The sequence below is a fragment of the Centrocercus urophasianus genome, unplaced genomic scaffold (genome assembly GCF_019232065.1).
Source record: "Centrocercus urophasianus isolate 14NV4802_14NV808 unplaced genomic scaffold, USGS_Curo_1.0 seq_24, whole genome shotgun sequence".
NCBI lineage: Eukaryota > Metazoa > Chordata > Aves > Galliformes > Phasianidae > Centrocercus > Centrocercus urophasianus.
The window spans coordinates 4,369,213-4,396,854 of NW_024884800.1; the positions used below are offsets into that span (position 1 = coordinate 4,369,213).

At 38.2% G+C, this 27,642-nt stretch overlaps 1 protein-coding gene across 1 annotated transcript; it reads left to right on the forward strand.

Annotated features, from left to right (window-relative positions):
* LOC122163763 (transmembrane 9 superfamily member 2-like) lies at window positions 1-27,642 on the forward strand. Its single transcript, XM_042825233.1, has 17 exons — window positions 1-179; window positions 623-690; window positions 1,860-1,953; window positions 3,585-3,712; window positions 3,924-4,053; window positions 6,271-6,398; window positions 7,528-7,639; window positions 9,745-9,824; window positions 10,719-10,827; window positions 13,482-13,614; window positions 15,144-15,263; window positions 15,439-15,496; window positions 17,768-17,927; window positions 18,481-18,632; window positions 19,085-19,196; window positions 19,839-20,010; window positions 27,028-27,642. Exons 1-17 carry the CDS (start codon window positions 63-65, stop codon window positions 27,093-27,095), a joined length of 1,941 nt encoding a protein of 646 aa, XP_042681167.1. The 5' UTR covers window positions 1-62; the 3' UTR covers window positions 27,096-27,642.

Below are 27,642 nucleotides of genomic sequence, written 5' to 3' on the forward strand. Positions count from 1 at the left end.
TGCCTGGGTACGCGGGAGCTGTCGCCTCGGCTCATGCTGCCTTCGCTCCTCCAGGCTGGAAGATGAGGCTGCCGGCGGCCGGCCTCCTGCTGCTGGCCCCTCTTTGTGCGGCTTTCTACCTGCCCGGCTTGGCGCCCGTCAGCTTCTGTGACGACGACAAGGAGAGCGAGGGCTGCAAGGTGAGAGCCCCGACGGGAGGGCCCGGCACGGTGCTCCCTGCTGCCCGCGGGCACCGAACGGGACTGCGGGCCGCCCCGAGGGTCCCTGTCCTTACTGCCTGATGGCCCGGCCGGTCCCTTCCAGGAGACAACCCTTCCACCGGGGTGGAACGCCGCGCCGGCTCCTTCCCCTGGCGCAGCTGGCGGTGGCCGTGGGGCAGCGTTCCGTGCTCCCGCTTCGTTTTGCGGTCGGTGCCGAGGATCCTTCGCCAGTCCTCTTTTCCTTATTGCAGGCCCTGCGGAGGCTCTGGCGTGGCCCTGCGCCGCGGTCGGGCTCTGTCAGAAGTGTGTAACTGCCCTGCGATAACTTCTGGCAGCTCCTGCCAGCCGGCTGTGTGTTTCATGCTGGCTGTGCGTCTGCTTTCGCAGGTTTGGGTTTTTCACACTTCGTTTCTCCGTTGCAGTCGCTGATTGAGCTCTTTGTGAACAGACTGGACTCAGTTGAATCAGTTCTGCCCTATGAGTACGACGCGTAAGTACATCCCAGTGTGCACTTGTGCTTTCTGTTCTTAGTTCATGGTGCAGCTCATGTCACAGTGAGCATTGGATGTACCAGTGAGTTTTTCTAAGGGTCTTTATGTTGGAGCTGAATTTTAGATTTAGTATCAACTCTTTGCCACATTTGAAAGTCCTTCCTACACCTGAAGCCTAGGAAGACAGGTTTGTGTTCCTTCTTTCTGGAAAATGAAGGAAAATATTTTACCTGCAGCCACCAAAACTTTGTATCTAATTCTTGTTTGTTTTACTTTAGTTTTGATTGTTGCTGGTGAGTACTGTAATTTTTTTACGAAGGCAGGTAATCGGTCTTCTAAAACTGATATGCAATCAAAGAGTCTTGTTCTCGAGCATATAGAAAAGAGAAATTTGTCACTGTGTATGTCGCACACTGAAGTCTTACACTGTGGAGTGTGAGTGTAGCAGCAAAGCCACAAGCTAGCTCAAAAAGCCAACAATGTCTTTATTTGCATTAAACTTTCTCAGAGGCAATGAAGTCAGGCCCATGTATTGAGGAAAAAGTACGTATTCAGCAAAGATATGCAAATTTCTCTTTTTCATCACTTGCTGCTACCCATATTTAAATAACAGACATTGGGAACAGTTGTATCTTCTGCTTTATATTCAGCTGTATTGGACTATACTGAGTTGAAAAGAATTGGTTAGTGGCATTTGGCAGTGTGGTGAGTTAATATTGACAACATTTCCCTTCTTTGGAACATGATTCACATTAAATGCTCATTGTGAAGATTCTTTTGGGAATGGAGAGGGGGAGGAGTAGTAATTTTTCTGGTATTTTTTTGCAGAGGAGTGGGTAATTTGTGGCATAGGCTTTATTTTTTCTTAATGTGAAACATGCTATTGTTTGTTTAAATTGCCATTTGGAAAGAGTGTTTGGACTAAAAGCCTTGCATTTTGCTAAATGTACTGTAGCTAGGGAAGATCTTGTTTCAAACTGATATCAAAATAGAAGTGTTTCTAAATAGTATCTGTGCAGGCACTCAAATTTTTGTTGACAATGGCTGACTTGTTGAAGGAAGCACGAAACTGCCATGTTACGAACATAAATTAATAAGTTGTTTTAGGCTATTATTTACAATTAGACGTTAATTAAGAATTAAAGGTAACCTTTTCCCCTTTTTCCAGTTTTGACTTCTGTCAAGATAAGGAAGAGAAAAGACCGTCAGAAAATCTTGGGCAAGTGCTGTTTGGAGAGAGAATAGCATCGTCGCCTTATAAGGTTATTTTATACCTTAAACGTGATCCTGGTTTAATTGGAGTGCTGTCTTCTTGAGGGCTATAATCCACAGGCATAGATGAAGGGTTAATAACTGTGTGGCGTTGTTGTGTTTTTCTCTGTTTAAACTTGACATTGCTTTTCTAATAAAAACAAGCAAAAACTGTTCTTACCCCAAGGGCGTCTTAGGATGGCTAATGGAAGTTAGGATGCTGGGCCAGCATTCACTCTTTTTTACCGTTCCTTTGTGACAAAGGAATCTAGAAACTATAAGTAATGTTAGGTGATATGAAATCATTCGTTTTTAAACTGTAATACTGGGGGCTGTAAACTGCTGGTTCAGGAACTGTTTCAGGTATAGCTTGTTTGTGCTGTCAGGAAATTTCCAGAGTAGGAATGAAAGCCAAGCTGGGGCTTGATCCCTGCTTTATCCTGCTTGAGTGCATTTAATATCTGTTGTCTAAAACAAAAACTTTCATTTTTGGTGCATGTCATTTATCTATGAAGTCTTCGGTAAAATAAAGATATGCAAGTGTTCTGTAAATTAGGTGTGCATTGCTTTTCTGTCTTGTGTACAGTTTTAGCAATGACTTAAAAAGTAGCATCTGTTAAATACTGGGCAGTCAATTTAGGAAAATTACTGGTAGTAAAGGAGATACAGTCCAAGCCGGGCTCTTTATGCTTCAAAGCTCTATGCTGTTCACCTGCAGTTTCCAAATTGAGAATTCCTGATGAAGCTGAAAACTGAACTATGATTTTGTGTGAGCATTTCTAGATAATCCAAATCCCCACAGAACAGTGAGACAGCAGAGTTTGAGGCTACTGCTGCTCAATCACTGGGGACCTAGCCACTTCTTTTCATAGAACTCTTAAGGAGATGATGCCTCCTCCCTTGTGTAAGCCGTTCCTGGAAACCTCCTCTTCCTTGGTTGACAGTTTCAAGTCTTACAACTGCTGGCCACTTGAAGCTTTTAAATGTGAAGCATGTGTTATTTGGCTTTAATACTCAGAGTTACTCTTTTTGAAATGGTTATGCTGTATGAGAATTGAAAAAGCCCTACCATTTGTTAGCACTTAAGCCTTGATCATGTTAGAATTTTGTGTCATGGTTTTAATTAAGTATATTAGCTCAGTAAAGCAGGTAAATCCTAACTAGGTTAGGAATGTTATTGTTTGGTGGTATCTGCTCTTGAAGTACAGATGCTTTGCAACCTGTTGTGTTTTTTACAACATTGTCTGGTAACTTAATCATAATGTGGAAAACACAGCTAGGATTAACATGGAATGTTCAGAAAAGGTATAGTTAAGTCTGATGTAGCAGATGATGAGATTATCAAAATAAAACAAACCAGTAGTGAAAAAAGCAATTATTTCCTACTAATGTTCAAATTTTAATTCTCAAGGTTTATTTGAAGGTAGTTTATCTGGCTTGTTACAGACATTTCTGGCACTTTCAGAATTCTGGCTCTTGAAAAATTGGTTAAAGCTACTGTCTGGGAAATTGTGGTTGGGAAGCTTTTATAGCAAGGAGGTGAACTATTTTAAAGAAGTTGGCCTTATGTGGGGGGGGAAAAAAAAAGACAAGGTTTTTGAAGCAAAATCTAAATTACTCTTCTTGTGTATTTCCATACCAGTTCACTTTCAAGAAGCAGGAAACATGTAAGAAAGTTTGTACGAGGTCTTATGACCCAGAAAACAGTGCTGATAAAAGCAAGCTGGCTTTTTTGAAGAAAGGAATGCAGCTGAATTATCAACATCACTGGTAAGCTGAGATACATGTTTGATCTTTCTTTCTGCTGTTCAGTTTTTAGCATAATGTTATCTGTATCCTAAGTGATTGCTTTCTTCCTTTTCCTATCTGATTGTTGTCCTCTACTGCACATTAATGCAGAGTTTTCAGTAGTGTACGTGTGTGTGGTAAATGTCAGTGTGAATAAGGTGCAAGGACTTGTTCTTTGGTTATTTCTGTCTAGGATTATTGATAACATGCCTGTGACATGGTGCTATGATGTGGAGGATGGACAAAAATTCTGTAATCCAGGATTCCCAATAGGATGTTTTGTTACTCCAGATGGTAGAGTTAAAGATGCTTGTGTTATAAATGTAAGTAATGGAACTTTGTCTTTATCGTAGTAGATCTGATTTCATTTGAAGTTTTATTTCTGAGCATTGTTTTCCTGGAAAAAACAGGTAACCTTGTAAACATAGTTAATGTGTAGAATGTGGGTACTGACAAGCCTGGATGCTTCTTCTCTGTGCAGCATCTCAGTTATGTAACTGTCCAAAAATATTTATTTGAGTGGGGCTTTTTTATCATTATATGTGGTGCTGTCTTATTGACTAAAAGCCTTAGGAAACTTGGAGATTTTGTTGTTAGAATTTCATATGTATCCATCCTCGTACCTATTAACTGTGCCAGTGCAACTTAAAGTTGTTTCTGTGTGCAAGACCTGCTTTTTATCAATTTCACACAGAAGCTTTCTAGTGAAGATCTAGAAATGAGCAGTGTTGTAATTGTAAAAGTTTTATGCCAAGCACAGATTACAAGCTAAATATGTCAGGATTTTTTCCCCAAATGGCTGGAAGAAGACACAGCTGTGATAGAAGAGCTATATTCACAACAATTTGAAATGTGTCACTCATCCTGGGAGTTGTATGGTGAACTGATACCCTTAGGTATAATGGTGATACAGTTTTACTTCTCCTAATGTGGAGGACCACACTGTTCTCAGTGAGAATCTGCTGTGACTGTGCTCTGCCACATGCTGTTTGCAGATAGTGCATTTGTGTGCTTGTGTTTAGCAGCATTCATGCATTTATCACGAGTGTTCAGTTGATTCTGTCTAGCTGGATTCCAGCTGGGTTACTCCTCTAGCTCCATAGACCATTGAAAATGGCCAGCGACTTGAATAATTTGTTGTAGCTAGGTGTTCAGCTCTATCACTTCATGATATTATACTGTAGTTTATGGAGAGAGTAGTTTTTGTATGGATTTAATATTGGTGTATACTGTCTTGGAAGCTATGTGATACATGACAAAGTCAGCAATTTAAATGAAAATCTTGTCTTGGAAGAAGGATCTTCATACGTAATTGGCAATGGTTGAATTTCTTAATGAGTGGCTGGGGACTTCGTAGGGTGCATGGTGAAATGCTGCACATGTCCTTTGTGCTAGCCGTGCTGTGCATGCTCTGTAGCTAATATAGCTGCTGTGCTCAGCCTCCGTTATAGACTGTAGATGCACACTGCAGTGAGAATGTTGCACTGCGTAGCACTAGATAGAAGAATTGTTACATGGGCAAGTAAGGACATGGCACAGTGGTTGTAACTGCAGTCTGGGCTGTGTTGGGGAGTATCATCTAGAAATATACCCAAATTACTACTCCAAGAGATGTAATTATTTGTTTTAAATGGGCAGAAAAGAAGCTGTTGTAATGCAGTGGCAGAACTATGATTAATCCAGCTAACATTACATTGCCTCAAGTGTTAGTTTGAAATTGAAGGAAACAGATAAAAATACAGGGTTATAGTATGATGCAGGTGTGATTCTGGTCTTCTCCTTTCAGTGAAAGATGAGATATCTGGATAACTTTAGCTCAATACACTTTAATATTAGTGTTGGGAGGGACAGGAGAGGTATGTTGTATGGCAATTGGAGAATGTCTGATTTACAAAAGAAGAAAGGAACTTTTAAACTTCAAAATTCAACCAGAAATCTATCATCTTGGTCCCTTAGTTCAAGTTCTAATTGAAGATTTCTAAACTGTACACTTTTTAGAAGAACAAGTCAACTTGAATTGACTCTGGTATGTATCATCTGTGATTTATTTTTTTTTTAGTATGAGCTTTATGCAGTTCTTCATAATTCCAAATTCTGGAAGGGTGTGAGTAGCAGAACAGCTACTGAAAATGAAACGTAGCTTTTAGAAGAAGAACGTGGTTGATCAGCTTCGGTAGCTGGAGTGTTTTCCAAGAAGGTTTTATACTGTAGGAAGTGCAGTGGTGAATCTGAATTATGTGCAACTCAATCGAGATTTTTGAACTTGTTTTGGCAGCTTTTATGGTAACTACAAAAAGGTGGCAAATGCTTTTGAACTCCTGTTAGCAGTACGTTATGCTCCAACTATTAAATTAGCTCTTACTTACACATGTTACTATATAGTATATAAGAAAATGCATAAGTGTCTTCTACAAGCGTGTAGACCGATGTGTTTGCAGTCTTTCCTACTCCTCTGTTGCACATGATCTTATTCTGAAGTTCATGACTGCATTGCGCCCTCTGCTGTTGGCAGTTTTTAATCTCTTTATGGTATTTTGCAGTCAGAGTTTAACAAGAAGAACACTTTCTACCTCTTCAACCATGTTGATATAACAATCATGTACCATAGTGGGAAGGATGAAAACTGGCCTGGTGCAAGACTGGTGATGGCACGACTGAGACCACAAAGGTAATTCTGCTTTAAAGCTGCAAAATTTAGTGCTAGGGAGGCCTAACAGTAGTTTTAAACTTAGAAATGGTTCTTGGTGTCAGTGAGTTCTGAGGAACTGATGATTCTGAACTGTGGTGAAGTTTTCATTATACTGGTTCACAGCTGGAACTATTTGCAGTCATGGAATTGCTCTCTGCAAACATCATAGAACTTGACTTTTCAGATGTTCAGCAAAGTCCCTCCTGAATGGAAGAACTGCATATGTGGAGTCTTATAACCTGAGATAAATAACAGAAGAATTCTCATGTTTATATTGATTTGCATCTGATTGTTGATTTATTTCGAAATGCGTGCTTTCAAATCCATGAGAAATGTCTGTTAGTTATGGTTTCCCATGTTACCTCTCTTATTTTTGCTGCATTGCCTCCTAAACATACTTAATACAAATTAGTGTTTGTACAGTTATGTTTTTTCCTGTGTTCGTTTGGACAGTGAGGTACAGGTGAAATGTCGAGTTAAAACTGACATCCAAAGTGGCAAAAATATCTGACTAACTTATCTTCCTAAACAGCAGCTTTGTAGATTCTGTTGACCAGAGTTGAGATACAAGAATTCAGAGAAATAGACTGAAGCAATTACTTTGGCCTCTTGTCAGTCTGTTTGTACTTACCAGTATTTGGGAACTGCTCGTCCTCTTTTTCTACAGAGACTAAGTGCATACTTAACCTAAGAGACTACAACTTCTCAAATCATGCAGGCATCTGCAGTATAGTGTGATTTAGATAGAGCTCATTTTGTCCTGTTGCAAAGATATGGTGTATAATTAGTGGACTATGGTGTATAATTAGTGGACTTCCTGTGCAAGTTTGTTCTCCTGTTTTCCTCTGTTCCTGGCTGGCAGTGAGAACACTGTACCAACCATCTCCATTTTTGATTAATGCTTTTATCAGTTGTATCCTAAGTGGTTGAGAAGAAAGAATACCTGTCTGTTCACTAGTGATGCAGACCACAAGGGGGCACAATTACGTTGCATGTAACCTTAATTTTGTCATTCTGACCTGATAAAAACCTGTCCTAATTACCTAAAAATTACTCTGAATAGTAGAGCAGATGTGATTGTATTTTATTTAACTATTTTTTTCCTTAGCTACAAACACACGGATGAAAACAACCTGAGCTGTGAAGGTCCACCTATGGAGATTCCTGGAGAATTCACCAACAAACTGAATTTGATCTATACTTACTCAGTGACATTTGAAGTAAGTATTGAATCTGTTGTAAAATACATAATTCCTGAGAAGAACAAAATTGAAACAAGTAGGTAATGTGTTGGCAGCCATAACTGGGTAGTGTAAATTCCCTGAGGATCATCTTGTGAAGCAGTTTTCCCAGAACCTATTAAGGTTTCCATTACTGTAATTTAAGTGATGCTTGGAACCTGTAAAGCCTTTTTTCCCCCCACTGGCATCCAGTTTCAGATAGGAAATCATATCTTTTTTTTTATAACTGTATCCATGTTTTAGAAAATTGAACAGCGTGATTCCCAAATAATTATGGTCATTCAGGATTCTGATGGTCAGATGATATCCTCAAACTGTAATCTTTACTTTCTTACTGAGAACCAGCTTTTTTGGTTTTAGAAAACAAATGAAAATATGTAGACTTTGGTTTTGTTCTATTAGTAACAGGTTATTTGATTAACTGGAGTTGTTGTATTCCTTGAGATACGCTCTATGTTTTCAGAGTTCAGTTAGGTTTATGTGAGTCTCATGTTGAAGAAATGTCTATACAGTGTTTGGGGACTTCTGTTTTAAGTATTTATTGAACATATCAGGAGGCTGTTTTTCTAGTGAGGTTGCAGTTGGTGTGTTGTTTTGCTGTGCTTTTCTTTACTTGCTTCCTTTGTTTGGAGTGGGTTGCCATTCGTCTCTTAATGTATTATGCTTTATTCAGCCTGCTGCAACTTAGGCAGGAGGAGATCACACTTTCTTGAGAGACTGAGTTCTTTACCCCAGCATGGAAAGTGAGCCTCATGTGGGGAGCTGTTTCAAACCTTGGTGCCTCAGATCCAGTTTGTCCTAAAAGCCTGATTTTTTTCTTCTGTTTTGGGCTATGATCTTAAAGGATTTGGTTTGAGACCACCAGCTTATTTTGCATAGCTAGTTGAATGGCCATCATATGGTAACAGCTTTTGTTGTACCAAATTGAGTTTGATTTGAACCAGTGACCCTGAGGTGCAAGGCTCTATATCCTCTTACTTTTCCCTTAAGTCTCTAAATCCTCCTTAAACTCTCTGATTTTACTACATGAATGAGCCTCCTATATATTAACACTTTTGTTTAAATCTTGATGATGAATTGCAATGCAGAATTGCAATATTTACCCATTTATTCACACAGTGTTAGGCCTTTGGGCTATCTTTTCTCTTTTTCTGCAGCATAGAACAGGTAAGGCTTAACTGCTGCTGATTCAGACACTTCCAGCAGATGGCATTCAAGGCACTTCAAAATTAACTTTCTGTGTTATCCATTAGTCTTGATTTGGAATGAAATAATAACTTTATTTTGAAACTTCAACAATTAAAGTATATTTAGAAGGAGAATATTTGTTGATGAAGAGTATTTAAAAAGAGAACATTAGTTTCAGTAAGCTTAACTACCTAAATAGATAAAATGCATAAATAATTAATGATCCTTTTTTGATATGACAGCTGATTATGAGAAGGCTGTGGTGTTTAATTCATTGCAACAGGCCAGATATTCAGCTCCAGATGTGTGAGAGGTATACATGGTTGTCTCACTTGTTTTGTGCACTCGTGTGCTGAACTTCTAGCACGTGAGCAATTTGACACTCAAGTAGGGAACTGTAGGTCTGGTAAATCTGTCTAAACTAGCTGTGAGCTACTGATAGCTGCTGATATAGGTTGTGCTGGTGAGGAATAATTTGTAGCAATTACAGCTATTTAGTTATATTGGTGTTTTGCACCATTCTTGATCCAGGACATGAAATGCGTTGAACGAAGTTGATGTTTCAGGTATATGCTATGTTGGGAATACCTTGAGGTGATGACACGGGTGTCTTTCAGCTTGGGAACTGCAGGCAGCTACGTACCAAATCATGGAAAGATGAAGGGGTTGGTGAAGCTTCAGTTTAAGGTAGAGTGCATGGATGGGAGATTCCAGTAAAATTCTTTGAAGGGCTCAAGAGATAAAAAGAACTAATTCAATAGGTAGGTCTAACATCCAGGGTTTATACTGAGCTTAGATATTATTGCTGAATGGAGGATTTGTGGAAGAGATTTTATGTGTCTTCCTTCTCAGAGCCTGCATCAAACTTTAATTTTTGCTATTTAATGTCTTTGTAGGAAAAGAATAATATTAAATGGGCTTCCAGATGGGACTACATCTTGGAGTCTATGCCACACACAAACATCCAGTGGTTTAGGTAAGATTTGCATTTATTCATTGAACAGCACTGCAGGGGAACACAAAAGGCTTCTGGAGATATACAACTCCTGCTGTAGTAAAACAAAATCTGTTAGCCTTCAGGCAAGTAAAGTTTCTTGTTTTCATATGCATAGTAACTTATCAGTGTTGCATCTCCTGGGACCAACTATAGTATTGCATTTCAGCAAAGGAATGCACCATTAGCGTCCAAAAGGAAAGCAGCTTCTGTGGGCTTAGTTCATTCTGTAAAACTTTTGAGAAGCTGCTGCTCTGCAGCATTCTTATTGTTACTGTCTGGCTTCTTCCATCTGTGAAGTGAGAGGTATGTGTGTGTACTGCTTGTTTTGTACTCAGCAGCTACATGAAGTAGAAAGAAGGGCTTCTTTTATGAGGAAAAGAGGCGTATCGAGTAAGTAAATAACTTATCTTGCAATGTTAATGTTTTGCAATGTTAAGTGTTTGAAAAGGCTGATTGGATTAAATATGTATCCACAAACTATTTACTGCTGATGGAGATTTAATTTGTTCATAACAGCTTTGATTGATTGGTAGCTTCCAAATCAGCTTTGGGAGCTGTAGCTGTTTCACAGGGAAAATCACTTTGGCAATATGTAAGAAGGAAGATGGTGAAATGCAATATGTCTGTCTTGAGAAATAACATCATAAAATGCTATCCTTCTGTCTCCTATGAAGTCATGAAGATACAGAACTTGAAGCATCTTATTGTATCTGAGTGGGAAAGAACTGAAATGTCTAATGGAATTGTTTAGCTTACATCTGACTATTAAGACTATTCCTTGGACTTGAGCTGTGCTTGGGCTGTTGAATTGGGGGTGCATGCCATGAATTCTGAGTAATTAAACTGAAAGTTTGACTTTTTCTTTCTCTACAGTATAATGAATTCCCTTGTGATTGTTCTCTTCTTATCTGGCATGGTGGCTATGATCATTCTGAGGACACTTCATAAAGATATTGCAAGATATAATCAAATTGACTCTTCTGTGAGTAAGATTTACACTTTCTATGTGAGCACATTTTCTGCCAATATCAGTAGTAAGCTATCAGTTATTTTCTGAATACAATCTGAAGAGTTGTGTAACTATCAAGAATTTATACATGCTAATATATGTAGGGGTTAAAAATAGCTTTATTGCTATTTTTTTCTCACAGCAGGAATAAATGGGCCGATGTGACAGCCTTATTCCTTGGGTGTCACTTGGTGAACTTGTGATATGCAAGGGCAAAATCAACAAAGTAAAGCTGTTGCCCATTTGCTTTTTTTTGTTTTCTCCTAAGTATTTCTTTTCACTAAACCAATGGCCACAGTATACAGTGCAGACATTGAAAAGCTGAGGGAAGGTGTTCTGGCAGTGACTCATCATCAAGAGGTGCCAATTGCTTTTGAGAGGCTGCATTTTGGAGTCAGCCTGAACGCACAGCTAGCAGTTATGACGCTGATGTGAGCAGCCATATGTTACTTACACACTCCTCATCACTCAGAGTGCTCAGAAGCCATTTAGACATGGTTCTGGGCAACCTGCTCTCAGTGGCCCATTTTCAGTAGGGGGTGATCAAGATCACTTTGGGAGCTTCCTTCCAACTTCAATCAGTCAGTGATCCTGACAGTGGCAACCTGGGGTGACACCAAATATTCCTTCTCAATGCAGCCTATTTTCAGTAGTATTAAATGGCTTTGGTGTAAGTGCTGCACTGTAATTGTTGCAGGCACATGCATAGCACAGAAACAAAGATTTTGCTATGGTCTTGGTGTGTTTTCCCTCTAAGCATTCATTTTGAAGTCTGAAAAGCCAAATTTGAGAAGAGCACAGATATTTTTACTGATAGGTGTCTTCTTTCCCATTTGTAAGAAATCAAGCTTGAAAAGTGTAGCTGCCAGGTATTGTCCCCATCTGAAGCTGCGTTAAAAAGCTCAGTTATTGTAACTTTTCTAGTTCCAGAGTGGTTTGTAGTAGTAGTAGTAGTAGTTTGTAGTTTAGTTGGTTCAGAAAGTGAGTGAGATAGCATGTGACTTGTGAAGTTTAGGAAGTTTGTGGTCTAAATTTCATGAGAAATACTGTTGTATGCAAGAGAAAATAAATACTATAAATAAATAGCATTATAAAATATATAAATACTATTGTAGGCAAGGGAAATCCTTTGAAAATAACTTTTAACAGGTGATTATAGCAAAAAGCAAAAACAATTGAGTGAAATAAATGTGAGGACAACCAGTGAGGACTGGTGGTTATCTTCCTAAATATTACAGGAGAGATTCTGATTAACATGGGCTAACATAAATTGGTATCTGCAAGTCAAAGATGAGGAATAAAGTCATACACTACAAAGGCTGTTGTTACTGGCTATCTTGATAAAGAAATACTTTAAAAGACACAAAAATGTTTCATATTGAAACTAAAACATCTTAGAGTACTTCTTTTCTTCTGTGCGTTTTTGATATTTAATATCTTATGTTAATGCAAATACAGGCAGCAATTAAAGTGGAAGCATTTTTCAGCATTTTTTCAGCTCTCGTTCTGTGAAGCTCCTGTTTGATCTCTCCATTAAGTCACGTTCAGTATCTCATAACGCGGCGTCTTTGTTAGCTGGTCATTCTTCATGTGATGGAGTTGTGGAAGTGTGCTTAGTTCTTATGGATAACAGCAGGAATAGGTGTGACTTTCAAAAAAAAACCCACCAACCCTCATTTTCAACCATTTATAAGGGACTTAACAATGTGCTGCAGTTCAAGGAACTAATTTTAGAAAGGTGTGAAATAACAGTACAGGAGAAGAGCAAGGCTGAAGCTGCAGTGAAGGAAATTAGCATCTCACACATTGTGAACGTTAGTGGTTCCACTTGAAGAGATAAATGCATGACCCTGTGATGATAGTTCTAATATGTGTGTTTAATGTTCAGTTAAAAGCAACTGGCACTAACTTTGTGTGGTGTAGATTTAGTGAGACAAAACATTAATGAAGTATTTAGTTTAGCAAACTGTGTGCAGTACTTCTGGGTTGAATGAAAGCCGTGTGAGGAAGAAACTGATCTGCTTCAGTCATTGTATGTGGTTATGTGGTTTTATTTTTGTTTCTCTGAGGGGAAGTATTTGTTTTTTTAGCAACTTCAGAGAAAAGCAGAGCTGACTGAGGATCTCTGCCATGCCATCCACCCGTTCACCTCTGTCAGTGGAACAAAGACTATTTGTGCTTGCCCCTAGTGAGTCTAGGGAGCAGACTTTCTGGTGGAGTACAGGGAACAAACCACTTAATCCTTTTCAGTGTTGTCATTGAGACTGATATGCCTTACGAGAGGGAGGAAAAAAAAAAAGCTTGAACTAGATTGGAATGGTATAATCAAAGTTAAATGGAATGCTTTGTTTTGGTTTAAATGTAGAATGATGTTACATGATTTGGCTAATCGCATTTTGTTTCTTTTCTCACTCAGGATCTTCTTGATAAATCCTGCCTTTTGCTTTCAGTGAAAACCATTTGGGGGTTTAAAAAAAATCAATGAGTGATGAATCAGATGCAATTAGTCTGTCTTCAGAACTGAACTGGAAGTTAATCAAACTTTAAAGATGCATTTCACATCTTGCTGGTGTTAATTCCCTACTGCGTTATGTATCTTTGCTAAAGATGTTGCTGATTTTGTACAGGAAGATGCCCAAGAGGAATTTGGCTGGAAGCTGGTTCATGGAGATGTGTTCAGACCTCCAAGGAAGGGAATGTTGCTGTCTGTCTTCTTGGGTCAAGGAACACAAATTTTCATTATGACTTTTATTACTCTGTGTAAGTAACTTGTTTAGTAAGGTAATGTGTTTGTAGCACAGTAGTGTAAGAAGGATACAATGTTTTCAGACAGTGTTAGAAGCTTTCTCATGTAAGTTTATCCTGTTGTAGGTGATACTGTTCAAAATGTCCTGGTACCTGGGTTACCTCGTAGTCTTTCTGACTGTAGAATTGAATCTTCACAAACAAAAACCAACCAAAAGCAGTTCATCATGGTGTAAATTATCCAGGGATCCAGTGTTGCAAGTTCAAAGACACATAATCAAAGCTTTAATATTCTCAGAATGTTTTTTTGTCTAATATGTTTGACACAGCAGCCTGCAGCCATATAGAAATAAGAGCTAGAATGCATGCCAATGAAATAATTCTGACACAACATTGGGATAATGACAGCCTGCTGTAAATAGCTAGACAGATACACGACACTGGTACCTGGCACAAGTCACTGCTTTAGTATGTTATCTATAAAGTATATTGTAATTCCTTTTTTTACTGTACCAAAGAATTGGAAAGTATATGGATACTTATTACAAAAGCAGGATTTTTCAAACTTCACTCTTTTTTTTTCCTAGACACAATGAGCTGTCAGTGCTACCAGAGATCTGCTTCTTTTTTTCTTTTCATTATGTGATGCTCTGAAAATAATATCAAGTTAAACATTTTTTTCCTGAGGGATTTGTCCCTCATTATTGATCACAGTTTTTGTAACTTCAGTAGTTTCTTGTGCAACTGGAGTGGTGTTGAAAGAAATGAAGGGCAGAGAAAATCCTTTTTCTGCCCAAACCCAAAACTTTCTACTAGAGATCACTGAGAAACTTCTTTTGCGAGGATCTCAACTTGTTGGCCTTAATAATTAGTTTGGACTTGGGCAGCTTTTCCTTAATAGAGTTATTTTCAAAGCAACACCTTGAAACGTGTTATCCATCATGGTGGCCAAGGACTTTTTTAGAATTTCAAACAACTAACTTGGTCTTAAGATGTAAGATATGTTTGTTTGCATGATATAAGTATCGTGCTTATACAAGATACATACAAGATAACATACAAGTATGATACCTTCATACTTATTTCTAACTGGAAAGGCAAACAAACCACAACCCTTAGTGTTGTCGAAGTTTTTGGCTTCTCCAGACTTAATGTTCTCCCATTCTTTATGCCATATACTGAACTTATTTTATTACTTATCACTCAAAAATAGTGGCCACATATGTTTGCAGCAAGCAGGAGTGTAGGGATGTTGGAAGCAGTCTGTTTCAAGCTGCACTTTAGTTCAAGTTCATTCATCTATGGGAGGTTCTGTTTTTCAGTCTTCTGGCTATGGCACAGTTTCCCTTTAAAAGATAAGGTGCTTTGTAATTAAAAAAAAAAAAAAAGAAAGGCAAACATTGACAATAGGGGTCTGTTCATATAATGGAATATATGAGAGCTTGTACTGAGCATCATTGGAATATTTGCAAGTCTTTGTTCTGATATATTTTACAGGGGAATTTAATGTGTCAACATGTCTAAAGATTTTTTTGTATCTTTAGTCCTAGCTTGCCTTGGTTTTCTTTCTCCTGCCAACCGTGGTGCTTTGATGACCTGTGCAGTTGTGCTGTGGGTCTTACTAGGAACTCCAGCTGGTTATGTGTCTGCCAGGATGTACAAGAGTAAGTACAAGCATTTGTTTAATGTGGCACAGCAGGTTAAACTCAGAATTGCTGGGCTTATATAAACTTCACACTGGAGCTGGTGTCTCAGGCAGTAAACCTGCTTTGTGCCATGTTGCAGAACAGTTGGAAAAAAAGTCTGCATCTTGAAATTGTTTTTACTTTTTTCCCTCAGCATTTAGAGGCGAGAAGTGGAAGACAAATGTTTTGCTTACAGCTCTGCTTTGCCCTGGGTTAGTATTGTTACTCCTTGTTATTTTCCTTTATCCTTAACTATAAATGAACACTGATTTCTGTACTCCTGTAGCCTAAATGCTTTAGCTCACGAAGCTAGAAGTTGTTTTGGTTTTTGTTTTAGTTTCTGAGGCCACTCCAAGAGCAGGTTCAGGATATAGAAATGGTGAGATGCGTGGAATATCCCATCCATCTCTTGCTACAAATGCAGAAATAACATCTGAATGTACTGTACTGCTTTAGTTGGTCTTGGAGTTCTTGTGAGTGACCTGTTGCAGAATGTTGCTGAGGAAGTTATCACTGGCAGTAGAGCTCTGCCTTTAATAGATAACAGAACTTAAGCCAAAACAGATCTAATAATCTGGAAAAGTTTATTATGGTTTTGAATAATCAGAGTGCAGAGATTCTCATGAAGTGGTTATAATCTTTTTGAAATTGATCATAACCTCACATTACCTGTATTTATGAGATTTCTGTGGTGTGTATCATACTATGACCAATGCTGCTGTGCTTGGGAAGTGGGAGAGCACTGCTGCCTTTTGTTTTCTCATAGCTTGCAAGACCTTTTGAGAATTAGGTCAGTGAAGAAAGGAATATAATTTATTTTGTGAGTCTCTTGTATTTCATTGATGCATCTTTGGCTGCATGCAGTACAAATGTCTTTGGAAAAGGTTGAGGAGAAGGTTGGAAGTCATTTCTTAAGGTATTTTTGCAAAAAAAAAACCATGACAATAAAATATAAATTGGTAATGTAATGTAAATTAAAGTAATGTAGAATTTCATGAGATGAAATGTGATGCATTTGTTAACAACTGAGTGTAGTATTTTTTGTGAGGAAATCTTGTTTCTGAACAAAATGGGCTTCAGTCTCCCTGCTGTCATTTAGATATTATCTGGAGAGAGAAGAATTTATCAGTGGAAGAAATATCATGCTGATCATTTAAACTCTCAAATAAATTAAGTTTCACAGAGGAAGTAAAGTGATGGGGGACGGTAAAATAGGAACAGATGTCTTGATTATGCTATGCTAGTTCATGAATTTGCATAATATCATAAACAGCCTGGGGCATTTACAGTCTCAGTAGATGGGAGTTCATATTGCAGTATTTTTCTCTAACTTTGGAGGGGGTAACTGGGGTCTGTATTACAAGTGTTGGCAGATTATAAAGGCTACCAAGACTCCTAAAATGGATTTGATTTTTATTTCGTAATGAATGAGATGCTTATATCACAGGTAACTTGGGTGTGCTTATTTAACAAGTCTATTTCCCCAATTTCAACAAGCATAAGCTTTCACCTAGGAAGAAAGGAGCCTGACTATTAATCTAATTCCCCCTTCTTCCTTCCTTTTTTTAATTAAATACAGCAGAGTATGCATGTTCACTTAAGGGCAGCATTGATTCTGCCTAAGAAGGTGTTCTTCAGTGAAATCCAGAGAGCAGTGCATTTCACCAGAGCCCTTTCTTTTGGATCTGCTATGACAAATCTCTGGCTTCATAGGCAGTGGAAATTCAAACAGGCTATGGGGTTCTCCTGCAGAACAGTTTGATTATTTTCACAATGGGATGTTGGGAATCTTCAGCAGACTTCTTGTAGTTGTTCTCCCGAAGACAAGGCAGATGCATTTAACTTGGGAGGAAAGAGCAGGTCTGGAGAGATGTCACAACTGGTGATTTCTTTGTTTAACTACTTCAGATCCGTGGGCTGCTTAACTGTGCAGCTTCATGAGGGGTCAGTACAAAAATTCTTGTTAGAAGGAAGAGTCCATGCTGTAGTCCATCCTTCTGATGCCGTGTTGCTGTGACATGTGCTGTGGCATGATGTGTTGTGAGATTGACAAGGCCTTCTAAATATGAGATTTTTCTATCATTGAGTATGTATTTTTAGAGAGAAATTAGTGAGAGAATGAACATAAAGGAGTTAAAAGATCAGCCATAGTAAGAGAAGTGATTCAGATAAGTTTCTAATTTGTTTTATTGTTTAACGTACTGTGTGCAGATTTTTATAATAGAATCTTTTTGTTGCTTTGTGGTTTTATGTGTGGAATCTTTCCTTAAATGATGGCTTTACCATAGATGCTTGCATTAGAGGCATTGAATGTTGCAAGTGTTTTTAAAAACTGCAGCATTGCTGAAAATAACTAAGGCTGTTAGAGAATGAAAGGCTGTTGGTCTGGCAAGTATTGTAAGTTTTGTTTTCAGTACTGGGTATTCATTGATATATTATTATTCCAGAATATTTTGATGTATTTACTGATAATTTTTTTTCAGGATTGTCTTTGCTGATTTCTTCATTATGAACCTTATTCTGTGGGTGAAAGGATCTTCAGCTGCCATCCCTTTTGGTACTTTGGTTGCTATCCTAGCCATGTGGTTTGGAATTTCAGTCCCACTGACCTTCATCGGTGCATATTTTGGCTTCAAAGAGAAGGTAGGGCTCTTAGCTTACACTTCAGAAATAGGTCTGCCTTCTGCATCTGACCATTGAATCCCTTGTGCAAGAAACAAGGCCTTGTAATTGTGAAATGATTGTTTCTGAAGATTTTAAAATCTTCATGTTTATGTGCTCATAAAGTTCCGCCAAACTTTTTTGCTGACCATTCTTTAGAGTCAGAATTTGCTGGTGCTCATGTGGAAGTCTCACTGCCTGTTGTATTTCAGAGTACTTCAATTTGTACTTCAGTAGTTTGAGACAATGCCAGGCTGCTAAGAATTATTTTTCTATTAGCAATTGAACAAGTTATTTTCTTCGTGTTCTGACTTGCCAAATAACCAATAGCTGGAGTGTCTAAAGAATGTGTGTGCATTTTTGGTAACGGTACAATAGATGTGTGGGGTGGTTTTTCAGATTTAGTAACCTATGATGGCTTATGGCCGAAAATAACCAAAATTTAAGTCCATCTGTAGGTGTTGCATACTAGGGGAAAGTAATCTTATTTATGATGTAACAATTTATCTTTTAATCACATTAATTTCATTCAAAGCCTATTGAACACCCAGTTCGTACAAACCAGATTCCTCGCCAAATCCCGGAACAGTCCTTTTTCACAAAACCACTGCCTGGTATCATCATGGGGGGCATCTTGCCTTTTGGCTGCATTTTCATTCAGCTCTTCTTCATTCTGAATAGCATTTGGTGAGTATTGCTTTTTTTGTTGTTCTGGTTATACTGGTTTAATAGCATACACCCGGTGGGTTTGAACATCCCAAACCATTGAGTATGAGGGATAGCAGATTCTTCTTTTTTTTTTTTTATCTTCTTGTAGACTTTTTTGGAAACTCCAGAATCTGTTTGTTTGTTTGTTTGTTTTCTCCTCCATAGAATAAAAAATGACAAAACTGGTCGTGTTGATAAGTGTAATGCGTGAAATTAGAGTTCCTTGTCCTGTCACAACAGACCCTGCTAAATGCAAGCATGAAGGACTAGATAATTAACAAAGCACATTCAAGCAAAGAGAATAAAGATCATAGGAGCTGGCCAATAGGCCAAGTTTTCCCTGTGATAGTTTTTTGTTTCGTTACATTTGTGGGTTTATCTGACCATGTAACTTCAGAAGCAAAAATGATACTCTTCTTTATTTCTTTTAGGTCCCATCAGATGTACTACATGTTCGGTTTCCTGTTCCTAGTTTTTATAATTCTTCTAATTACGTGTTCTGAGGCTACAGTTCTGCTGTGCTACTTCCATCTTTGTGCAGAGGTAAGAAGTTTCAATGTAGCTAATGCTTTTCAGCTGAAAAAAGGTTGAGGTATTCTCGCATGCTGTGGTACGCTGGACTCCGCAAACGAATTGTACTGTCAGCCCTCAGCTTGCTTATCCTAGCCACTTCTCTGAAACGTATTTTTTGATTCAAAATGTTGGAGTAGTTTTTCCAGTAGTTCTGAGGCTGTCATTATGAACTGTGCTGCCTTTAATGGTGCAGGCGTTTCTGCAAGTACGTGGATGTCAGCACCAGCTGTCTGTTTCTGTTCATAAATCGGAGACTGCTACAGAAACTTGTCAGGCAAGGCTTCAGCCTTCATTTGATGCTGGTGTTTGACTTGGTAGTAGAAAAATTTTCACTTACCTGAGACAGTGTAGGTAAGGACTTTATTTTATGCTACTATTTGCAGTAGTTAAGCACAGTTAACAGCCTTGATCCTTGAACAGCTTAATGTTTGTGGTTGAAGCAGTACAGCTGACTTTGAGCAAGGAAAGGTGGCTGTGTGAGAAACGTTTTGGATTTACCTTTCAGATAATCAAATTTATTTAATAAAACAGTGATGTTTTTTCAGCTAACTTTTCCTTATTTTCTGCTTTCTATGTGATGTCTCTTATTGAAAGGTTTATTGTTTCTTGCAGGATTATCACTGGTGGTGGAGGTCATTCTTGACAAGCAGCTTTACAGCTGTTTATCTCTTTATCTATGCAGTTCATTACTTCTTCTCTAAACTCCAGATAACAGGAACTGCTAGCACCATCTTATACTTTGGTTACACAATGATCATGGTCTTGATTTTTTTCCTTTTCACAGGTGAGTATGGTACTCAAAACTAATGCAGGAGTTTCATTATTTGTTGTAAACTTCACCTAGCATTTCTCAGCTCAATCTGAAACTTAATTCAGTCAGTGTTACTTTTGTATCACTCAGTGTGTGGTGTTATAGCACATTGTAATGAGATACCCATTTAGGTTTTTTGTCTAACTTGAGATTACTTTTATTTACAGTGCAATTTACCTTCATTATATATTAGCAGTGAGCTCAAACCATTGCATTTTCAGAGAACTATTCTTGTTCACTTGTTCTTAAATACCAAGGGTATTGAAGTGAGCTCTAGTTAGGTGGCATTACCTGCTGAGTTGTGGTACCCTTTTTTAATGGCAGGAATGGACCTTACCTGGCAGAACCAAGGCTCTTATTTTTAGTAGTCCAGCTTCTGTTTCCTGATGGTATTCTAGCAGACTGCCTTCTACACAATTACTCCATTATTCATAATCATGTGGCTCAAACTGTAATTTTGAGGCTGATTTGACCTGTGCCAGTTCTACTGTGTGAAATTAGAAGCGCTTTGAAGCTCCTATTAGTCAGGAGTGTTTCATGTTGGTGTTACTCATACTGCTGCTGTTATATATGGAGTTTTAATACGCTAGGTTTAGTAGTACCACTCAGCTTCAGGTACTAAAGTACTGCAGTGATAAAACTAAACAAAATGCTAGTTCCTGTATGATAGGTTGTTCGTAAAGCCTTCATGTTCATTCCTAAGACTGAAGAGGAAAGGGAAGGAAAAAAAAAAAAAGGTCCTTGGGGACCATCATGTCATCCATGTTATTACTCAACATCCACCTGCTGTTTGAAACCTGCTTTCTGTTGCATCCCTTGATGCAATTTAGAAAAGAATGGCTGAAGTAAGTAATGAAAGTAAGTCTTAACATCAGACTTTGCCAGGTCAGTAGAGAGAGGGACCTCCCTGTTTCTGCTTCTAATACTGACTCAGTGTCAAGAAAAAAAAAAACAAACAAACCAACCAAAACCAGCAAAACACTGAAGAAAATGTCTTTATTTGTTTTAATAATGATAACTGGCACTTATTCCTAGATTTTTATCATTGTTGTTATTTAGATGTGCCTTTCTTCTAAGGAAAGTCAAGAGAAGCTTTTGTTTTTTTTTTAAGAGGACTTAATTCTTCTAATTTTTAATTATTAGAGGGCGAACATAGAAGTTGGCATATTGCCAGTTGAAATCCTGCTTAAATCCTGGCTGAACAGACAAGCTCCAGATGTCCTCTATAATATATATATATATTAAAAACAAAACAACAGAAAAAAAAACCCTGTAGTCTGAAATGTTTTAATTACTTTTAAACTAAAGCAATATGTTAACGTGTCTGGGTTTTAGTGTAGGTTAGTTGCTGTTCTGCCAGTTTCAATTTCACTTACAAGATGCAAATTGGTAGAATTAAAAATATCCCTTTCATATATAAAATGATAATTGAAACTGTCGTGGCAGCTGCTGAAATGGTATTAAAAGCTTCAGATGTGCTGATCCTGGAGTTCTTCTCGTGGAGGCCAGTGAGGCCCCAAAAGTGCAATAATAAATGGTACTGCTGCTTATTGCTGTGCTGCTGTCCTTGTGGCAGTGCTCTTTGTTTAGAACTGTGCTAGCAGTGATGGTGCTGTGTTTGTAGTTCATAAGGAAAGCAGCTGTGTGGGTGCACTTACACTTTTTAAAGCTATAGGACACTCAGCAGGAAGGTGGAAGGTTTGTATGTAATACATCTTCACTAATGTAAAATGCTGTGCAAAGTTTCTTTCCTGTATTTAGTTTGATAGCTGGTGTTTGGGCTGACATGAGCTGTTACAGGTAGATTACTCAAAGTTAGGAGTTTTCTGTTTGTTTTCTTTTTTAAATATTCCTTGATAGCACTTGCTTTGGAGCATAAAGGTTTAGTGCTTCTCAAGTTTGTAGAGGTCAGGTTACTAATACAATTTCCTACACTATAGTAATAATTCTTCATGTATGTTTCCAAAATGGGACCTTGAACTGTTCCACTTATGTTAGCAGTAGGTATTTTGGTGTTCTGTGTTCTTGCACATTAGATCTCAACAGCTGTGACAAATATAAAAGGGCAGTGCCAATACCTCCTGCATGGCAGTGTGTTGTGGTACTGTGAACATCACCTAAAAGATCATAGTGAATAACAAAATAGGAGCTGAATGCTTGTATGGCAACAGCGACAGTAATATAGTCTGGCTGGTGGAAAGCTAACAATTCATGTGCACACCCAGAGAAGACAATTTGATTTTATGTACAAAGTGCAGCTAATCTTTCAAGAAGTAGTAAGTATGGTTAATGGGGAAGCAACGTGACTACATGCGTTTTATGCCAGGAGACAAAAAATGCTGATTGTAGTCAGAGCGTGTTGCTTTAGTGACCTCTATTTTTGAACATCGTTTTCACTTGTGAGTTAATGCCATTTTCAAAATTGAGTTTTGATCTTCTGGGTAGATTGTGTTTAGAATCCGAGATTCTGAAGCACCCACCACTGTGCAGTGATTGAAACCAGTATGATACAGAGAGCTTTTAAGGTACATAAGAAGTATCAGCCAAGTGCAGGGTGCTTTTTCTGTTTGCTTTCTTACAATCTGTTCGTGCTTTGAATTCCTTTTTCTTCATTAAACAGTAAAGCTGGAAGAAATGAATAGAGCAGAGAAGTCTGCCTAATGTATTTAGGCATTATTCTGCGGAATAATCCTTGTTTTTTAATATGGAATTTAAACTATTTACTAATAACCTTTCCTTACCCAGTTAGATACCAGCTTGAGCTTCTTTCTGAGTATAAAACAACTGTTGCTTAGAGTATACACACCACTGTATTCAACAGGATGGGAACTGGAGACCAAAACCTCAAAAAACAACAGATGTCAGGATCTCTAGTATAAGTATAAATTGGGCAGTAAGTTGAAATTCAAGAACCCATTTGTGAAGCTGTCTTGAGTAGTTTCTCTAGCCAAGGAACAAACTGCTTTGCACGAGTCAGATCTTTTGGCTGTGCTTCCCTTGGATGAAGAGTCCTGTACCGTGGACTGCAGGGCTCTAGGATGGCATCAGTTTCCTAGATGAGGAAGGGTTGTTTAGAAAGGTAGAATCATAAAAAGCAAGGGTCACTCATTTAGGGAAAAAATAAAGGTTTATCTGCAAAAGTAAGTTCTTAAATGCATGCTATTCAGCTGCTTTTTCATGTTATTGAAGCCACTGAGTACTTAGGGCTGGTTAAAGTAATCATTATCCACAACATTAAATGATCGTGTTGGCTTAAAACAGGCTTTACTGTCTCAGTGGGAAAACAGGTGTCACGCTTGGTATCTTTGTGCTGTGATGTTTAATAGATGTGCATATTAAAGCTGTAAAAACCTTACAGTGAAAAGGAGTTTGGACCAATCATAAAGTAACTTCAGAGGTTACTTCTTTTGAACTAATTTTTTTTTTAAGTACTTAATGTTAGAATTTAGCTACTTTAAAGAAAAAAGCTGTATGTATCTCTGTCTCCTTGTGTTCATTGATGTGTGTCAGTGAAGCAGCAAGCTGGAGAGCTGTGTTTTTTTTGATAGTGCCTCGAGACTTCGGTTTCAGTTTGAGTGTGTTTGAAAGAAAAAACGTACGCACGATGCTCGAGTGATTGCAGCTTATCTAAGTAGGCCTGCTACTCTAATGAGAGCATAATATAAGCATAATTCAAGTGAGGAATTAATTATTTTGGAGCAGGATATGCTTAGAAATATTCTCAAGTTTGAAGAGCTGAGTATGTTTTTAAGAAATACATTTCAAACGTGGCTACCTGAAATGGCAAGGTTGTATTTTGAGCAGTACAACTAGCAGTGGCCATTTTACTGGGTCAAGCTGCAGTTATGGGCAATAGCTTGTATGCTAATCTGTGTTTTAAGGTGGACTTGGTCAAAGTAGTTCAGGCAAAAGAGGAACCTGAGAACCTGCTGTGTGATTCAGCACTGTGCTAGAGATCCAGTATGTTGACTGTTGATCTTTTTGTTTTTGGTTAGAGCTCTAAAGTTTGTAACAAACAGCATATTTGTGAAGTGGACTAAAATAGAGAAGACATTCTGGCTTGAATTTTTTAAGTAAACCAGTCTAGTTCAGAGTTGTTGTTATTCTTCAACCATTATTCATTTGCACATCCCTTTCTGATTGGGATATTTGCACTCCTTTGGAAAACTGGAAGCCTTGTGACAAAATTTGTGGACCTCTTTAGTGACATGGATTCACGAACACCTGTAGGTCTGAGATGGGGGGAAAAGACCTGGATTTCAGTGGAACCAGGCACTGTGCTGCTTACATTCTTCCAAAAAAGGTTAAGCTTTTCATTTCAGTGACATAAGCAGTGCTGTAAGTAAAACAACAGTACATAGAAACATTATAAATAAATAAACCTCATGTCTGCTGCTGTCCATTAGTATTGATTCTGTAGTACCAACACCATCATGTGCTGACCTCGTTTTTTGGACCCTCCCACATCAATGAGGAAAAAAAAAACCAACTGTGATCACTGAAAACTCACCCAGTTGACTTGCTGAGATTAATTCTCTCTTCTAAGTCTTCAGTTGGATTCTTGAGGTGGATTTCAACCTCTCTGTGATTCTGTCAGCACCTTTCAAACCATTCTGATCTCCAGGTATTAAGGGAAGGAATCTTTTGACTGATGACATAGTTTGGTGCTTTGTTTTGAAGTTTTGAGTCTATGGATTTCAACTGTGTAAGATGTGCTTGTGTTTGTGAGAAGGAAGAAGAAATTATTCTCCTGCTACCCCCTAATTATAGATATAGGGCTAAAGAATTGTGAAAGTAACAACAGAAGGAAATTCAGCTGACAAAGAAGGTAGTGAGTATGTAAGGCTGTATCTTGGATTGAGAATCTAACCTTTCTCCCTTGAGTTTGTAAGTTCATGGTTTGAACTTGATGTCTGACAAACACTGCCACTTATCTCTTGTGCTAGAAACAGACTTAGGCTGCTTCCAGTACGTTGGCAAAATTTCTGATCAAGTTTCAAAAAAAGAACTGGGGGGTATTCAGTCTTTGATTTGCTAAACTAAACAGACCTTTTGAAGAGGGAAGTTGAAGATCAGTGTTACTGAAAACTGTGAAAATCTGTTTATAGATGGAAGTGCTTGTTCACAGTATGGAGTCTGCTGTGAATGAGACTGTGATTTTTAGAAAGCTGGTGTATTGGAAAGGTTCAGAGTGACAAGGGTCATCAGAGGAAAGTGCTGTGGATTTAGAGTGTGTTCCCATATTAAGTTGTGGCACACTCAGAAAACTCGTTGTGTCGAAATTATACAGTTTTCTTACGATATTGTAATTTGGTTGTGGAACAGCAGATAGATTTTAAGGTACATGATCTGTTAAACATTTGGAAGAAACATTGCTTTCAAAGCCGTAGGAGGCTCAAAGTGGGCTATATTATAAAAACAGCTAGAAAGCAGATGCTGACAACCATTATTGGAAAAAAAAACATGAGAGTAAGGCTTAGAGTAACAATGCTAATATTGGAGTATTGGACACAGTAGGAAGGATTGGGAATCGACCATAAACTGCAAAGACTTTGCAATGTCAGGCCTACAAAGGAATTAAATTCCTTCTGAGGTTGGTGTCTGATCTCCTATCAAGAGCAGTAAATCTGCTGTCACCTACTGTTTCAGAGGATGATAACTGCAAGCTCGGAGGGAAAGGGTAATCTGTGGCACATAATAATAGGCTGTCAGAAAGCCTTTAACTGCAATATACATGGTAGCATGAAGGACACAAGAATTGGTGTATAGATAATAAGCATCCAAAGAGAGATTTCTAATTTACCACGTGCATCGATGCGACCTGAAAGACAGAAAGTGTAATGAATGTAGAAGAGACAAATGCCCAATAATGAAGCTCCTATTTAGTACATAAGTCTCAATGAAATGATGGGAAAGGTTGGAGCTGGTATTTGACATGGGCTGTAGTAGCATAAAAATATGAATGTAAGAGTGCTGGAGGTGAATGCACCATCTTGCAAGTACTGCAAGATGTAGCTGGTAAGGTTGTCCTGGGACTGGCATACCTTACTTCTTTTCTGGTAAAGATTAGTATTTGTGTGAATGTTTTCCTGTAGGTAAAAGTGTGAGAAATGGTGTCTCACTTAAAGTAGAGGCTTAGGACTCAATTATGTGGAAGTTAGTGCTGCTTCTTATTCTGTATGAGAAATAATTTCTGGTAAGACATTGAGGAAGGTTATACCAAGCCAGACCATGGCTCTGCTCCGCAAGCATCCTAACAGCAGTACTCCCAGGCAGGGATGTGAGAACAGAACATGTATGCTGGTGGTACTTTTTCCCAGCCTCTCATCAGCCATGGCTTAAGGGCTTTTTTAACACTAAAAATGATGTAAGTAATAGTCTTTGGATTTCTTTATTTATTAATTTGTTCAGTTGCCTGAAACATTGTGTGTTGTGGTATCCATAATGACCTGTGGTAAGCAAATCCATAGTTTGAATACACTTTGCATAAAATTGTTCATTTTGGTTTGTTTGCTACTGCTAGTTCTGTTTGGTGCTTTCTCCCAGCTGCAGTGCTTTAGTGTTAGGATATACAGAGCATGGAGGTCACTGCTCTTTAGTGTCAATAGAACACAATGAACAGAAAACCAGACCAGGTGACTTTCTCCCAAGTCATGTTTTGTAAGCTGGCTGTGAGCTGTAGATCTTAAAATCAGAATGACTTCAGGTAGATGCTGACTTTACTTGTGTATAAAGTTCAGTTTCTTAAACACTGCTTGCGTGCCTGCTAGTGGTGCCAGCATCACCACCTTCCATGTATTATCAAGTGATCTTTGGTCTAAGTCAAGAACTTGAACTAGGGATGAATAGGTATTGCTAAATCTAACAGGTGTGTTATTTGGGATGGTTAGCAGGGTTACAATGTTATGTTCTGTCTTGCTGGAAAATACTTGTTAGACCTTTTTCTCTTGGCACAGACTGGAGGATAAACTAACCTCTTTCTCATTTTAGGGACTATTGGATTTTTCGCCTGCTTCTGGTTTGTAAGTAAGATTTACAGTGTTGTGAAAGTGGACTGACAAGCTTCAAAGTGTCTTTTGAACATATCTCCCTTGCTGTTTGATAACTTTTTTTTTTACCATGTATTGAGAAACATGCTGTGTAGTTCTGATTTGTAAAAGCGAAGAGCAGACTGCAACATAAAATACAGGCTTTCATGGAAGGAAATGGCACCATTGGAAAAATGTTTACATCACAGTACTCATGGAACGTGTTAATTGCAATCATTCTAAAAATTGTATCCAAAATTTGATTTTAGAACAAGTAAAAATCCTATGAACTAGTTCGTTTCAGAAATGAGTGCATTATGCAGTCCTCCAGCAGGAATTTCTTGGTGTTTCTTTTTGTTACCTCTCTTGATTTCCAGTTATATACCATCAAAGCACAGGACTATCAAGTAATTCAATGTAAAATGTGAATTTTTAACTTAACTATGATTGTACATATTATCCTGCACCTTCTTTACGACTAGATATCTTCTTACAAATGTACATGCATTTAGTGTAATGTAGACTTTATTAAAAATACCGACACTGGTTTTTGTTCAAATAAAACTGTACAACTCCA